Raw genomic sequence first — 17,943 nt, 5'->3', positions numbered from 1 at the left:
TGCCTTTTGGGACGTAAGAAGTAATCTGGGGACAGATTGCTTCCTGGCAATTGGTTGGTGTACTTTTGCAGTAGCAATGAAGAAAAATATTCCAAAGAAATTCAGGTCAGGCAGAACCTGCCTGATAAATGTGGGACTAACTCATGCCTCTGCTACACTTCAAACAGCAGTTGCAAGGTCTGCCTCCTTTTCTGTGACTGATCTTGCTGTCAGAACCATAACACTCTAGGATTCTACTAGTTGTTTTGCTCATACTTCTGAAAAACACCTCTTTACAAAAGCTATGAAGAAATCCTTGCATTTGCCATCATTACAATGCACGTGGTCAAATGAGCAACAGCAGAAAAAGAAGCCCAGATGGGAGATTTTCTGTAAAATAGGCTTAATGTTTAAAGTCAGGCAGGATATAAACCACACTCAGCTGCTTACATTGGTAGAGCCATGCGTTCAAGGCTAGATGCCTTGAAAGCCATGAGTTGCTCTAAAAAAGACAGAGGGTTGTGGTGGTTTTTTTTTTCTTTCAAAACAGCTTCTCTAGTGCCACATCTTGCACCTAAATGTTATAATCCCAGGATAAAATGAGAGAATTTGTAGCAAAGGTCTCTCCATTTTTATATCGTTTCCAGAACCATTCCCCTTGCACCACTACCATGATTTGGCTGGCTGGCTCCATTGCTGCCGGCACTGTACTGACTGGAATCAAAAAACAGACTGCTTAAGAAAAAGAAACAATTATGTCAGCACAGCTCTGCAGCGCTACCTGACTGCTCAGATCAGTGTCCCATTTACCCTGTGGTCCTCGTCTTCCACATGAAACTTTTCATTTTTAAAATGCATTATGACCAAATCTTTATAAATTGCAGGGTAGGAGAGAAAGGGTACTGTTAATTTCCTGTTTGGTTCCTAGGAATTAAGCTTGTATGCCTGCACCACACTGACCTGGCTTTGCCAGTGTAAGCTGTCACAGGACATTATTCTGTACGTTTTGGATCTGCTCAAGACACATTCCCCTTCAGCCTGCAATATTTTCAAATTCTGCCTTACAACTATTTGCATGACAGATTCTCGCAGCTGGATGCTGCACTAGATCAGGGAGGTAAGTTTATTCACTAGCCTATTAGCGTAAGCATCAGGCCGCAAAGGGAACATCCAGAGAATGCTTTTCCCTTACCTGCAACACCACTATTGCTTGAGACACACCACAAAGGCCATACTTAACTATGCAGCAAATAATTACGCACCCTAAAGTCGTTTTAGCTAAGCTACATCTATCAATACTTAATGTCTAAAGCAAATAGTCACACTGGGCAGAAACCTGCCAGTTCTAAACTTTTCTCTTGGCTGATTCCAAATCCAGAGCTGTTTGGTTTGTGCACTATGGGCTTTTTACCTTTGGACTCGTTTTTGTCCTCATCTGTTTCAGCTTCAAGTTTGAGGCCATGCGGTTTCAGACTGTTGGCAACAGACTGCATCTTGCTTATTGTCAGTTGATTTTGATTCACTTTCTTAAGGGCATCTGGCTTCCTGCCATACCACCTCCGGCTACTCTCTCATCATCTAGGCAGTGCCAGGTTCCGCTAGCTCATGAATGGGAATCTTCCCTCCCCACCCAAGCCTGCCCCCAATCCCACCACAGGAAAGCTGAGGCTGTTGAAAGAAACAGGAATGGCAACAAAGCTGGCATTGTTGTCCTGAAAAACCACTGGCTACAGCCCACTCGCTTCATTTAGAGGATAACGGATATAAGGATGAATCCCAGCTTTTGTTTAAAAAAAAATTATTTGCCTTTTTCTTTGGCGAACGATTTGAAAATGGTAACAATGTCACTGCTGTAGGCAAAAAGAGAACCAGGGAGGGGGAAGTGACACTATATTTCTAAAAGTCACAGTTGTTCAGGGTGGTCTTTGGGGTATGAATCTCAGATGAACTTCACACTGGTTCAGTTCATGGAGAAGGAGGGAAGCACCATTCAGGATCCCGTTGAGACAACAGTAGGGCATTTTCAAGTTATAACAGATGGAGTTGCCCTTCTAGTCTAAGGAAAGACAAGAGTAGGAAAGGGTTCAGCATATAATATGAAGACCTTGGATTTATACTTTTTAAGACTTCAGGGACCACTGTGATCTCTATGTCTTCCCTTTTGTGTAGGTCAAAACACAGTACCCCACCCACCAATTCTTGGATAAAAAACAACTAACTGCGGTTACATTAGAGTGTGATGTTTTAAAAGACATCCACTAATGACCACGCTGAATGAAAGAATGAGGCTTGCTCAAGTTTATGATTTGCAGCCTCATCACATATTCAGTGGTCTCTACCCTGTTCTGTTACGTTTTTGTAACAGCAAAATTCTTCTCCTGGACTCTTTGTAGGAAAAAAATGTATCTAAATAGCAGTGGATGCTCCCTTTGTGTCCACAGACCAAAATTATTGCTCCAGATTTGAAGATATAATTACAACAGATAAAAGTTATATCACTCACCCCATCATCAAGCAACAACAACTCTGTAGATTAAAGCTGAAGATGAACTTTTATAGGACCTAGAAGCATCACCCCTAATGGACCTGTTTAATGATGTCTCCATGTTTTCACAGTGCAGCTGCCTGTAATAGTGTTTTTTGCAGTGAGTCCAAATGACATTAGTGGCAGATTAGGAATCTGACACATCAATTAGTAATCCATTCACTTTTTCCAAAGTCTACATCAGAAACTATCTGTGAATGCCAAACTGGGCTTGTGATCTCCACAGACATTTGTTAGTCTTAGGGCAAGAAGTAATAAATCTCAGCTTTTCTACACCCATAAGGAAATCAGCCTTCAATAAAGCTCACAGTTATGGCTCTCCAAAATTTATATTTTTGCCAATATGGATGTAAGTTTTGATTGGAACTTTTTTTTTAGTTAAGAAACTTGCACCTAGTTTTCCTTGATTTTCATTTTTAAACCTGAAGCTCATGTCAGCTGCTTTGTCTTCATCTCTGCAATGTGTTTCCTTACATTTCACAGTCACTTAAAAACTACAAGTTCGTAGGTAAAGTGTGCAAACAATCCTACTATTTGCACAAGACATGCTGAAACAGGACTGCTCAGAGCATCCTGTCGCAGTTCAAAAACAGACAAAGAAGGAGAGGTCTTATACCTAGTAAGGTCAATGAAAAGACTCCTGTTGATTTCAATGCCAGAAAGGCACCAGCAAATGCACCAGACTTTGAAATAAGTAACTAGACCACTGGTGGATTACAGTATAGAGGGATGATTCTGATGCTCAGGTTGGGTGCTGAGAGACAGATGGCATTTTTTCTCCTCTTTTGATTTGGCGCACTGAGGTTTGATTATGCATGCTTATGGCTGGGTTTAAGCAAGGGAAGAGGGGGCAGGAGGGCTGGAGGGCTTGTTCCAGGTGTGTGATAGAGAATTGTGAAACAGGCTAACCTGCAACATGTCCCCAAAACACCTGTGGCAGCAGAATCCTGCCAGCAGCTTCTCTAACCTAACAGAGCTGCCTGCTTCAGTTGGAGCCTTCCTGGCTCATGCGCCTTCTAAGAGCTACATTCCCCAGACCCAGACATCTTAGCTCTCTAGACTGGCTCTTCTGTGAGAGCCAAGCCCCTCCAGTATTCAAGTACTCTTCCCAGTCTCTCTTGCCTGAGCATGTTCTAGTTTCTTCTCTTTCAGTAAAGGGGCTCATGAGGCAACTCTGTTAGAAAACGCAGTCTCCTTTGTCAGTTGTCCTTCTTCACCTGCAATCTTCATTTAAGCTCTGCATCCCTCCCCACAATGGGTTCTATGACTCTCCTGAAGCAGAAGTTCTTCTACACAAGAGCACACTCACTGTCCAAATGCCCCAGGGTACTGATCCCAAGCCACACCTTGTCAACCCTTTTAGACATCTCATACCCACCTGTTGAAATAGTTTTCCAAGATGGAAGCAAAGAAAGAAAACCAACAGAGAAAGGACATTGTAGTCTTACCACCAAAATTGGACTCAGAAAAGAAAATGGAGTTTGCTATTTCCTGCACAGATGAAGAGATGTATCTGAAAGCATTACATCCCCTATTTATGTTGTGAATTTTTTGCAAGGCATTATTAGAAGGAAGCTTGACAGCTTTTCTGGGAAACTTGGCAAACACCAGGGCAGACCAGTCTCACTCTTTTACACAGCTGGATTTTCTGCAGCTCAAGTATTTTTCCCTCCTGCTCTTGGCCCATCCAAAGATGAGGGCTGAGTTTCCCTTAACATTACCCACAGGTTAATTTGTTATTAAGTTTAGGCTCAGTTTAACGTCTTGGCATGTAATTTAAATAAAACCAAAAACAAATGTCCTTCATTTCTGCTGAAAACACCCTCAGTTTGGCTCAGTTGCCTTTAGTGTCACTGGAGGGTGAACAGGAGATTCATTTTCGTCTTGTCATTTTTGGTTGTAACCTAAATATCCTCCATGCAACTTTGAAATACATTGCCATAAAATAATTATTTGTCATGGAATGAGATTGGCCAGAATCTGAACACGATACATTGGCTCTGACTTAGCCATCAAATACTTGTTACTGTAGGAAAGGAAGATACAACAGACACATAAACCATAGGAGTCCAGAAGGGTGCAGAAAAAAGTATGCACAAATTCTTACAAAAGGAACAATGGTGGGATTTCCCACCTTCCATCCAGAGAGGCTAAAGAAAGGAGTACTTGAAATCTGATAGGTACAGCCCTTGCCCCCTTATAAATTTGTTCCTGGTCTAATGCTATACCTTGCACAATCTAACTGTGACACAGTGCAACCAGAGTGATGTCAATGGAAAGGGAAAAAAGCTCGAAAGTATTATGAGTAAGTGTATATTACACTTAGCCTGGAAAACAGTGAATGTGGATGCTGACCTTTGGGTTAACTCACTAACTGCACTAAGACGATGCAGATGACTCCTCTAGTCAATTTTGTTTTCTTCTGTCCACAGGATATTTACAGGCAGCTTTAAAAAGTCTTCAAAGTCACCTGCAGAAAGTACCCAGTAATCTCATTCTGCAAATTTCTCTCTGACTAGGAATTATAATTTCTTTGCTGTTTTTTCCAGTCAGTGTTCAAAGTCTGTTAGTTACTTGTGATTGAGCTGATAAAACAAGTTATATGATTTCTTTCTGTTCATCAAATAATACTGCTTAAGGGCATTTCCAAAATACTGATGTTTAAAATTTCATCCACAGTACATTACTTCACATGCAGACATGAAACCATTACCAAAGTATTTAACTACTAAAATCCTTGACATACATAGACACCTGAACTTCAGAGAAAATTTAGCAAGATCAAAGATTTTGATGTCGGTTTTGTGGACCTATGCTACAGTGTAAACAAAAGCTGAATTTGTCTCTAATCATCAATCATTTAAGAGAATGAGGCTTCTTTGGGCTACTCAAAATCAAAACATAGAGTGGAAAATAGGGGAGGATCAAATAGCAAGATTTATGCATGCTGAACTGAATATTTACATAAGCCTCCTAAAAATTAATTTATCAATCTGCTAGATTTACAAAATCATAACAAACATGCCACACTAGTAATTTCACTTGTATGGCTTTAAATAAAAGTATGCTGTAGTGGCATCAGGAAAGAAAGAAATAGAATGAGTTCTTACTTGTGCCCAAGTTCATGTGCAATTGTAAATGCTAGATTGAGACCGTTGTCTTCAGCAAGAACACACTTTCTCTTGGCACTGCAGACACCTCCCAGGTAAGCAATGCCTGCAACAGAAACACAGAGAATGTTCCTATCAGAATCAGTTGAATTCATTTGACTGAACAGCTCATTCAGTCAAAACATACAGTGGTAACACAACCAAAATGATAAAAAAATGCACCCAGCATGAAAAATACTAGAGCAACTTTGCACACAAAATCAGCTGAGTGTTTTGTTCATCATCCTGTTGAAAAATCAGTCTAGAATTTTGTCAGACAAGAAACAAGTTAAACACACTCACCTTCACTGCTTGCATTGGAAAATACATTTCACTGACTCAAAAATTCATCTAAGCTTGTCTATATTAATAGCCCTCTACTACAATGTTAGAAGATGCAGTGAAGTAGCCTTAACAGGCATTTAAATAGAGTTCTCCCCATTTTCAGAATAAAGTTGGGGAGAAGGAATAAAACAATAAAAGCAGAGACTCTCTGAAAGATCTTACATTTTCCCTTATTTTCATACTTCAAGAACGCAAGAGTGGCAAGAGTCAGAAAAGTTGGCAAACTCTTGATAGTGAGTCACAAAGCCAATGTAGGTGGCAGAAGTCTTCTATGACTTAGTGGAATTTAGGATTTGATCTCATGGACAATTGCACAGTAGTCTCTAGGCCTGTTTGTGTGGGCACCACAAATGGTTGTAGGCCAAATTCAAATTGCGAAAGGAATCCAGTTATTATGGCATGAAACTTCCGATACAGAAAAACAATAATCCTCATATGCCCTTCCTGCACCCAAACTGTCCCCTGCAGAAAGTGCCATCGTACTTGGAAATGTGATGGCATCACAGGCTGCGCACAGGACAATTTGCTGATGAGATTTTGTTTCATCTGCCACCTAGAAACCACAGTTAAGCCATTGTGAGTTATGCACAAAGGTTAAACACAGAGTCAGAGCCTAAGGATGTCTCTATTTATACAAGTCCTCCACTGCTAAACAAGCACCTCACAAAAGCCACACAAATAGTTCAAGTGTGCATACAAAAGATTTCCCAGATAGCATGCAGCAACCTAAATGCTGAGTTCATCCTGCCATTTCTCACACTTCTGACATGCTGTAAGAAGGGGAAGTGTAAAGACCTTCCACAAGTGCCTTTCATTTTTTTCGCAGCAGATACATTTGCTTATATTTAACAGAAAACAACGATCTATTTCCTCGCTGCAATACCGTTCTTACAGAGGGGTAGCTAGGATCTAGCTGCTTTTAATAAGCAGACCACAACCATGCCACGGAGACATGATCTCTCCCCCCCCCGCCCGCTCTGCTGTCAGAGTTGACAAAGCTATGTTTTTCAGGGTGCAAATGGTGTAAAACCTTAGATCTGGAAGAAGTCCAGCTCTGTTTTTATGAGTTTTGACAACAATATGGATATGGATGTTTGTTGCCAGGGGCATTCTGGATGGAATGAATGGATGGGAAATATCCTTTTAATTCATCACTAGCAGCAGAGAGTGAAGGCAGTGCAGAAATCAGACACTAACATTTGCTTACTTTAAAAGTGCTGACTGTGGAAGGCCAGATTCATACCACATGCAAAATATGAAATCAAGATTTAATCTTTTAAAATCAATGACCACAGAAGGCTGGATTTCAGCACTTGTCTTAAGCTGACTTGCTTTTTACTCGCAGAATAGTCATAAGGATGTCAAGGAATTTCTCAGGAAGTAGTATGTTACTTCGAGAAAGAGATTGCAACCTTAGTCCACACACCTGATGGCCTAATGAACAGGTCATTTGAACAGAATCTCAGCTGCAGGTGTCTGTAGTGTGTCTTGGGCTATGAACATGCCTTCTGTTTCTTTTAAAGATCACAAAACATTCCTAGTTGATTTCTGAAAGGGAACTAAATATTTCTCCTGATTTATATCTGCTACCATGCACCCTTATGATGACTTACAAATAACAAATACCCTCACCAATAACAGTCTTTTGCTTCCAACCCTACTTGGGATCAGCAATTTCTGGGAATACTTTTGGCACAAGGAAAATACTGTTTGGGAAAACGTTAGTTTATTGTAAAACCAATAGCAGAAGGTCTGAGATTAATAGGAACTGCCAAATTTTGGTTAAAGGGAAGCAAAAATTGAATATTTGAGTCACAGAAGCTAGAGATTAAAAGGAACAATTAGGTGACTCAGCCAATCCTCTGTTTCTTTAGAACTGTGCCTTTGTGCATTTTTGAGTTCTTAAATCCTCTCCCAGCGTGCATACATGAGCCATATACTTGGAAGGAAGGATGCTGCATGCCAAATTGCTAATCCATTCCATAGTTGCCTTTCCACTGGAGCATACTGTGTTGTCACAGGAGACAAAACTGTGATGGCCCATCGGCTGCTGGTAATCCTGATCCCCAGCTGTGAGAGAGGAAAGCTAGTGAGGACTGCTGAGTTCACCTTCACTCGCCAGCTTGCTCAGCCCAGGCTCTTCCCACAATGGTGTGCTATGACCCTGTGGCACAACTACCATCTACTCAAAAGCCACTCCTGGAGATCCTTTGGGAATGAGGTAAACGTAGCTGGGTAATAAACTGACCCAACTAAGCTGAAATATACTTTTACTGAATAGGGAGGGATATTTTGGTTACCTTTCAGCAGTTTTAGGTACAGATTAAAAGCAATAGCCAGAGCTCTTGCTGAAAGTATTTTATTCCTACTACTAAACCTGATTATTCCACCTTTGTCTTCCATTTAACCAATGACGATATACGTCTCAGTTGTATCTGACACATGAGGTTTTAACTGAGAAGCAGCAAAACAATATTGCATCTCAAGCTCAGTGGTCAATCAGGCAAGCCAGTTTAGCTTAAAATGATCCATGCTCACTTCCTTCGGATAAATTTCAAAAAATGAGGCTAGGTCAATGTTTGCTGTCACTTGGAAATGGAAGGGGGCAATGTCTCCAAGTCTGGGAGTTGTGGTGTAGCAAAATAGTCTAGAGTTCTGTCACTATGTTAAAAAAGGTTAAATATCAATTAAAAATGTCAATCAATTAAAATTACCGCAAATGGTAATTCTTCTGAAGTCTTTGTTTAGTGATTCTCATCCCCATTGAAACTGACTGGCAATAACACTGCTCTGTGCTAAAAGCCTCATTATTCAAAGGTGGAAAACTAGCTATTAAGGACTTGTATATCCACCAGCGGCTGAAAAAGAAGTGACTGTGGCTTAGTTACAGACTCTTAGTCACCTTATTTTTATTAGTTATTTTTAATGCTTAGTATGAATCCTGTGTGGCCATCTTATAATATTTGCAAGAACCAATTAAAATGTAAACAACTAAACTTAGTTTACTATTACAATTATTAAAGACTTCTGTTGCAGTGGAGCCCAGGGATCAGACGATATAGGAACAGAAGTGGACTGGGCAGGGAAACCCATAATCCTAGAAGAGCAGACGGCAGAAACTTCGCAGTACATGAAATGAACTCAGTAAGAAGTCCAGCTTATGAACTGCTGAGTGCTTATTAGTAAGGGTCATTCAGGAGCAGCAAGGCACTTATAACGAATTGCTATAACATTTTAAGCCTGAAAAAGGTTGCCTTGAAAATGTTTTTGAAATATATATTTTCTATCACACTGTTTCCTAAGACTATCATTTTCTTTTGGACCAATATATTTTACATAAATAGCAAATATGTTATTGATCTGCAAACATAATACAGTTCTTTAGTAAATATATCTGAACCATTAAGATAAATGCAACTTTTTTGTAACGCAATACAATGATCTGTATAATTAACATGCAGAGAAAAATACAACTTTAACCGACAATGATGGTAGAATAATGCCTTGGTAGCTGCATTAATACGATTGATTTTCTTCATTGGTATGAATGGAAACTTGTTTGCCTCTTAAAATTCCAGATTTTTATCTGAGCCTTTCAAGTCTGCAGAACTGGAATAGAAACTTCATGAATTCAGACATGTTCATGAAAATCCTGGCATGCTGTGGTTCTACCAGGCTGGGAATGATATAACTTATTTGGTAATTTTGCTTCTGGCCCCGTCTGGGAGACAGGTGTGTGAAAATGAAAAATAGGGAAGAAAGTTGAACTGGTTTGGTTTTGGTTTTGTTTCTTTTAAAAAAACAAACAAACAAACAAAAAAACAACACTTAACCTGTGCTCATACAAATACACAGACAGTGGCTTTCTTCAGGGACAAAAAGTCCTTATCTTCCCAGATACACTACTAACTGCCAGAAATTACCACAAATCTATTTGTAATATCAAAAAGGTCAAGCAGGAGCATCTGTTGTAGAGGGAAAGGAAAGCCAATTACTATTTTTACTATTACCAAGTGTGATGGTTTTTTCCTTTCTCTCTTGAGAAATTGTATAACCACAGTCCATAACTTCTGTGCTTAGGTTTGAACATGCCAAGCTATCTGCACTTCCATAGCAAACTTTAGGACACAGGCAACTGTGTAAACTCCGATTTATCCAAAAAGTTGTCATACATAAACAGTTTGCAGCTGTTGGCCTTTCTGCCAGCTAATGAGCCCTCTGCTAGCAATATCTCTAAGGGGAATGATTACATTTATCCTACCAGCTCAGCTAGGCATTAGGATATTACATACTTGCCACAGTGATAGCCAAAGCTGGAAGAAGACAAGTTCTGGTACGTGGGTTCACATTTCATCCTATTCGAAACACCCGGGGCTTCCTTCTGACGACTGTGGTACATTCACTCAGCAAGTGGTTTATCCAGGTACTCCAGCTTTCAACTCTCTAATGTCTTCTTTTCATTGCACTCCTAATACTTTAATCTCTTCTTTTGCCAGCCACCTCTGGATACAGAACTTTTACTTGATTAAAACTTGGCTAGCTTTCCTCTTCTCAGTGTATTTGCTGTCGGGAAGGGAGCCAAACTTGAAGTCCTGAAGTCTGCTTGGCACAGATGGAGGCTCACTGCATATCCACATGCACAGAGCAAACCTCCCGTTCCCCACCATTACTAGTTTGGTGTTGAGCTGATGTTTTTCTCATCCTCCCACGATTTTCAATTTGTGCAGCTCATATATTGCCATCAATTACAGTCCTGTATCCTCTCTTAGCATCCTACATAAGTAAAATTAGGAAACTCTAGAAGTGATTCATGCTCTGCCTTTCCGTTCAATTTCAGTGATATGTTTGACAGAGATGCCCTGCCTGTATTTATACATCAAGTCAGTCACCAAGGGAATCTTCCAGTGTTTATGATACTTAAAAATGAAAAATACTTTTCCTTTCTATAAAGCCTACATATAAAAGGTTCCAAAATTTAAAAAACATTAAAGAAGAAGTACCCACTAAACTGCCTCTGAGATAGGTAATAACATAACCCCTGTTCTACAGCTGAATAAACAGAGGTCCCAAGAAGTCAGCGGTATCCAACTGAAAAAAGAACAGTATCCATGGAAGGACCCTCTCCAGCATGTACGACACAGAGAGGCTACAGTTGTTACCATCACTGTCCTACTGAGCCTCCAGTTCCAAGTTTGATTTACAGGGATCATCCAGAAGAAGTTAACAGGGTGAGCCGTTCGTTCATTTTATGAGAATGTGCTAATTCAAAGCCAGACATGCAATTTTAGTGGCACAGATTAATTTGGCTTAATGCTGGATAGTCATCGAGATGCCAATTTCTGTTAATCTTGCAGTAACAACATGGTTTCCATTAGAGTTTAATATTCATGTATGGAAACTGTTTTCCTTACCAATAATTTTCATTGTCACTGTATTTAATGAAAACCACACTGGAAATAATACACTCATTATGAATCACAAGTACAGGAATTATAGGACAACCATCCAATGCATGGGAAGCAGCTACAGTCAGGTAAGAAAACAAGTTAATAATCATGCCAAGTGCTGTGCCCAACACAAGTCACAATATTTTGAACTCAAGTATTTATGTAGGAAGAGTTTCTGATGCTATGGACCATCCGATGGAACTGGCTCCCGGACACTGCAAGAAGTCAGCCATAGCCTATTTCAAATAGGTCTCCCTGTCAGTATACCTTTATTCTTAAAGGAAATATGACATATGAAATAAGCTCAATCTCTACGTGCCTGAGAAAGAAATCTACACTGACAATAGGGACAACATTTTTCCCCTTTTTGTACTTAATCAAAGGACAGAGAATATGACCCACTGTCTGTCTCATTCTCTTGGTGCTATACAAGAGCCGAAAATGAGTCCAGGGAAGAAATTAGTTCAATTCACTTGACCTTGTTGAGTGGCAGAACATCCACTCCCTGCTGAGGGCTTAAATTCACTCCAGGGTGTGAGGTGGTTGAACCATATCGAGGAAAAAAAGGCAACATAGGACTGGCCCAAATACAAGTCTCTACGCCGCACTGAGTAGGCACTCAGATAACAAGAGAATAGTCAAAGTTCTCAAAAGGTATTTGTAATTCTGCAGTATTTAAGCTAGAATACCACCCAGGCAGGTGTATTGTGTATATGACTCCCCTACTTTTAGCTGGGGGAGAAAAGTAGTGGAGGAAGTAATTTCCAGCACTAATTTTTTTGAGCATTGGGAAGCCCATGTCATTTCTGCAGGCAGACGGTGATCTGGATTCCTGGGAATCCCAAGAAACCTCTAGCTAAGGGCACATGAGGTTCACTCCTCCAACTCCACAGCATACATTTGTTTTCATACATGGTTTTCAAACTGGTATCCAAGTCCCCATATATATTCCTCCCTGCCTCACTGAGAAACTGGCAAGTATTACACCAACTTTACAGAAATGTGAGCTAAGACACAACACTCAAATAACTGGGATCACACAAGAAGTTCCCACTACTTCTGAGAACACACATCAGCCCCCGACTTCCTGTACCTAGCCAACTTGTTGCAAATGTGCCCATCATTACAGAATCCTCTTCTTTCTTTGGAGAATCTACCTTATCCCAAATTTCAGCATGACCTCTGTAAAACTCTGTTCCTTGCCTCCCAAGTGGCATGACTTGCAGAGACGCAGAACTCAGTGTACTCCAGCTGGACACCTCCCCTACAGGACCGACTGTTGTCCTTTAGTGCCCAATAAAATCTCTTCTTCCTTGTAACACTGAAAACACCGTCACTTCCAGTATACACAACTGCTGTCAGAATCCCAAAAGTCCAGCAAGAAAAATAAATAGCTGAAACACAAAGCGCAGTTACCTTCCGAACCTCTTCATTTTCGTTACACACACCCTGAAAGACTAACAAATCAAATCTCTTCCTGATATTCACAGTACTAGCAGTGATGTTTCTAGAGCTGATAATGTAATACTCCTCAGAACATAAGGTCCTAACACCACAAAGGAATGAATTACACAATACATTTTATAGGGGATACTTTTCTGACTACTGGGAATATTTAGAGATATTTGGTACTGAAATACTGCTACGGCGCCCAAAGGGTCTAGCAACTGGCTTGGATAACATCACACAAGACCAGGACTCTAGCTGTGAGCGCCAGATTCAACCATATGCCTTAGTCTTTGGGAAATGACTGCGATTCATGCAGATACACCAAACTTTAACCACGGCACCACTGAGGCTCAACAGAACTTCTCAGTTGACTCTTTCAGCCCACACTGAACTCTGTGCAGGAGTGTGCTGTCCCCGTTTTCAAACAGATTAGGTGACATCTAACAGGGGTTTGTCTCTGCAAGTAGCCCTACTCTATACCTTTTATGATCAAAAGGCTTTTGTGATGCTAGACCTCTTCATATCTGTAAACCTGCAAAGAAGGCAGGATTCTGCAAATCATTAGAGCTTAAAGGAGAGCTTTTGCTATCTGCTTTTTCTCTTTGTTTAATTACCCTGCAGGACAGCAGTTAATGGAACATGTGGAATCCCCTCCCCAGCACGGCCAACTCTCAGCTTTATCTTTCAGTCTTTCTGTGGGGCTTTTATGTTGCCTGGGAACCCCCTGTGGTTTTCTAAGTTTAACTGATGAATCATTTATCTGCTCCTTTACTAACTTGCCCACACACAGACACTCCCCAAGACGTCAAAAGCCTTATTCTAATGCTACTTGCATTGGGTTTACGCTGTGCTAATTCACTGATTTAAGCAGAACCTCTCCCAGTGTACAAGGGGCTGCCCAGGCAGTTGAAAAGCCCTACAGATCAAGACCCCTCATGACTTTAGGGTTAACTGTCCTCACCCAAGCCTATAAATGGTCGCTTCAGATACCAAATGCATTGAGATGAAGAAAACTGACAGATGTTCTAACACCTTTTTGGCCTAGAAGAGGCTTTAACCAAGGCCTATAAAAACATGCCAGACAGGCAATTAACACTGCATTATGCCAGCAAAGAGCAGACAACCTTTGGAATCCCGCAGAGGTTTGGCATGGGCATCTTTGAAAACCGTATTAATTTCCAATGCCATTCAACAAGAACTTGAGATCACAAACATAAATATTCACCACACTGACCACACCTGAGGAGAGGTAAGTTGTTCACAGTAGTTAAAGGAAAGCTGGAAACAAATCACAGAATCACAGAATCACTAGGTTGGAAAGGACCTTCAAGATCATCAAGTCCAACCATTAATCCAGCGCCATCATGTCCCCTAAACCATGTCCTGAAGCGCCACATCCACACGTTTTTTGAACACTTCCAGAGATGGCGACTCCACCACCTCCCTGGGCAGCCTGTTCCAATGCCTGACCACTCTCTCAGTGAAGAAATTTTTCCTAATATCCAATCTAAACCTCCCCTGGCGCAACTTGAGGCCGTTTCCTCTTGTCCTATCGCTAGTTACTTGGGAGAAGAGACCAACACCCTCGTCGCCACAACACCCTTTCAGGTAGTTGTAGAGAGCGATAAGGTCTCCCCTCAGCCTCCTCTTCTTCAGACTAAACAACCCCAGTTCCCTCAGCCGCTCCTCATTAAGACTTGTGCTCCAGACCCCTCACCATCTTCGTTGCCCTTCTCTGGACACGCTCCAGCACCTCAACATCCTTCTTGGAGTGAGGGGCCCAACATTGAACACAGTATTCAAGGTGCGGCCTCACCAGTGCCGAGTACAGGGGCACAATCACTTCCCTACTCCTGCTGGCCACACTATTCCTGATACAGGCCAGGACGCTGTTGGCCTTCTTGGCCACCTGGGCACACTGCCGGCTCATGTTCAGCTGGCTGTAACTGGTTATATACTGGTTAGCCTCATAGAGCAGATATCCATCACTGATCTTGCCTTGGAGCAAGGGAATACATTAAAAGACTACCTGAAGTTCTTTCTAGCCCTAATTTTCTAAGCTTTTACGATAAAGCACTGGGATCTAAGACCTCAGCAAAGAAGGAGATAAAAAGAAATACTCTGTTTATTTGACATCTGCTCTTTGTTCAGCATGACATCCTCTATGCCATTAACATGGCTCCTCCCATTCAGCAAACTATTGCTTCCCTAGATGACAACACATTAATAAATCCTCTCCATCTAGCTTGACATGAGGATTGGCTTAATTAACTAGAGCAGAGGAAGCAGGGTATCATCTACATGTTTACTCTACTTTGATATGCTAACAGCCACATTCCAAAGAGCTTCTCCCGCACACTCCCCAGCAACAGGAGCCCAGGCTGCTTGCTGAATGCAGATCTCAAACAGGCAAAAACACAGTTCCTTTCTGCATTCCTGTTTCTCTAGTTAAACATGAAGTTTTGGATATTTAGTCCAAATCAAACCACCATGCTCAAATGTAGATTCCCAAACCCTGCAGTTAATTCACCATCTGTTTATAGACATCATTACACAGTGCTGAAAGTCTTCCTGCTCATGCACACACATAGAACTACACGGGCTTAATTACCCAAAGTAAGATATATTACAACAGCTGTACTCCTGTTTGTTAAGAGGAAAGGCAGGGGAAGAGCTCACTAGGTGGATCTGAGAAAAGTACTCCAGTTGGGGAGGGACTGATCAGCGGGATGAGTCAACACATAGTGCTGGGAAGTATACAGAAGCCTGGCATAATTCAAATTTAGTGAAAAACGGGGGAAAGACAGATGGGAAGAGATTAGCGATTGAGAGGAGACAGGGACAGAAATGTAGCAAATGGAGATAATATGGGTTTTCCAGAAGTCTTCAAGAAACATGACTCGTAAGCAGCAGGGAGTCACTTCTGTGGGAGGCAGTGATCAAGGAGGGCAGGAGATGAAATCAGAAGGGAAGATGAGCTCTCTGAGAACTTCCGTGTATACTTACTTTTTAGAGAAAAATGGTTCTACAGTCCTGGATCATATGTTCCTGGCATCATGTGTTCACTTTAGGAAAGGTAGAGCTGGACTGTAACAAGGCCTGATGAGTCAGGTGGAGAGGCCTGTGCCTTAGTGTTGGACAAAAAAATGGCATGTAGCAAAAGGAAAGGACTGCTGTTAGAACTGGTATAGAAACAAGCAATGGAAATCAGTAGGATACAAGCTATGGGAAGAAAAAGAGACAGGCATACAGGACAAGGTTGTTCAAGTGTATCTTAGACCAAAAAGGAATCAGATCCAGCAGAAGTCAGGAGAGATCTGATGGTTTTGAAAGACTACAGGAAAATGTGACTGTGAACTGGAAGAAAAAAACCCCATCCCAAACAACTGCGAAACCAAAGTGTAAATCTGGATTTGGATTCTGGCCCTCAAAAGTCACCCCTGCGTGGGGCTCAAAGGCATTTGGATTTTAATGTCTTCTGTTGGCCTCATTTTGTTAACTGGATGTAGACTGAACTGCAGAGATGAACGTGCTGGTCCTTTCTACAACCTGTTGTAGAATAAGCAGGATCTTCCCTTCTCATATGCATGCAAATATTGGCATGATAATATGCAAAAGACAGGCAACCTGCCAAGGCAACAGGAGGACTCAGCACTGGATTCAGCATTTGTGGAGCTGTGTGAATAACTGGCTTTCACTTCAATGGCTGAAGCAGAGAAACACAGCACAGAAATGAGTCCACATCTCTCACCTGTCGGATTGCTTGGCTAGAGGAGAGACGTCCATCTATTCCTTCATAAACAGCCTACATGAATCTCATCCTTCACTTTCTCAGATGTTATTAAAAAACAGAATTATTTCAACATTCCAGTATTTTCATTTTGACTCCTATTGGTGGAACAGGCCTGAACTCAAGAATTGCTTCAGTGTCCCCTAAGCTGAATCTTTCAGGAAATAAATAATTCACCAAAAGAAAAAAAAAACCAAACAACAACTCTGCCATCCGAAAAGAAAGTGCTCAAGGGCTACTATGTCCCATGCTCACCACTCTGCCACATGCTTGTGTTAGTCCACTAACTTTTCAGGACGGGTTACAATCCGAAGGTTGTCATCTTCCAAGAAAGCCAAAAACAACTCTGGCATTGCTTGTAGTAGCTGCAGCTTTGCAAACTGTGTAGGGTTCCAAAACTAGCTTTGAGGCTATTTTCATCTTGCTTTTTCAGATGAGTTCTGTGACTTCCAGGTTTGAATTTGTCGTTTTTTCCCTGCAACTCATCTGGCCCCTCTGCTTCAACAGAGGGCCCGAGTTCAGAGGGAATGAAGGGGAATGAAGAAAAAGACCAAATCACAGCTTTTAGTGAGACTGCTAAACAAAGAGGAACATGAAATTCAGCAGCAGGGATCCTGAAGCCTTCAAATTCCTCAGTATCTCCCTTCCAGAATGAAGAGACAAGGTCAGACTTGGCAATAAATCAGAAAAAATATTTGGAGTCTCTGTACCAAACAGCATCTGCTTTGAGAGCTAACAGTCGGGGTCCAGCATTCAGTTCCAGTTGTTCTTTCTTGTAATTGCAAACACTAAGAAACTCATGAAGCTATTCAAATAAATTAAAAGATACTTTTAACAGTTTCAAGAGCTTTCCTGAGCCATGCCTATCTCAGCCTGCCGTGGTGTTGGCTGGGGATGGGTTCACGAGCAAGGATCAGTGCTGCAATCATTCAGCAACATTCACAATGTATCATGAACAATGTTTCAGTGTCTGGAGAGTTTCAGCGCGGTCTGATGAACGGGCCAGTTTTAGAGACGGGCGAACACCTGTGCTGCTGATGAATGGCATTCTTCCATGGCTCTCAATTAAATTCTTTCCATGTTCTTAAAGAATGACTAAGCAATTGTTACTCTCGGAAAGCGAATGAATCTATACTTTTGTAACATATTAATATTTAAAATGTATTTCATTTTTAGGCGCTGTATGCGTGTCAAGCTGTTCTCTTGGCAAAATAAGAGCAGCTCAGGCGACTAGCAGAG

The 17,943-nt window shown here is 41.3% G+C and overlaps 1 protein-coding gene across 1 annotated transcript in view; it reads right to left on the bottom strand.

Annotated features, from left to right (window-relative positions):
- The window catches only part of ADAMTS17 (ADAM metallopeptidase with thrombospondin type 1 motif 17), a gene marked incomplete at its 3' end in the record, with an annotated part of 194,530 nt that overhangs the window by 113,440 nt on the left and 63,147 nt on the right, over positions 1 to 17,943 (bottom strand). Inside the window, exon 8 of the mRNA XM_082005379.1 lies at positions 5,635 to 5,740. Coding sequence (XP_081861505.1) covers positions 5,635 to 5,740 — 106 coding nt within the window. The remainder of the gene's footprint in view (positions 1 to 5,634; positions 5,741 to 17,943) is intronic.

The sequence above is a fragment of the Phaethon aethereus genome, assembly GCF_964289735.1.
Source record: "Phaethon aethereus genome assembly, chromosome: 12".
Classification (NCBI taxonomy): Eukaryota; Metazoa; Chordata; class Aves; order Phaethontiformes; family Phaethontidae; genus Phaethon; species Phaethon aethereus.
Note: the sequence above shows the minus strand (reverse complement) of the source record. Positions and strands in the feature narration are given on the sequence as shown.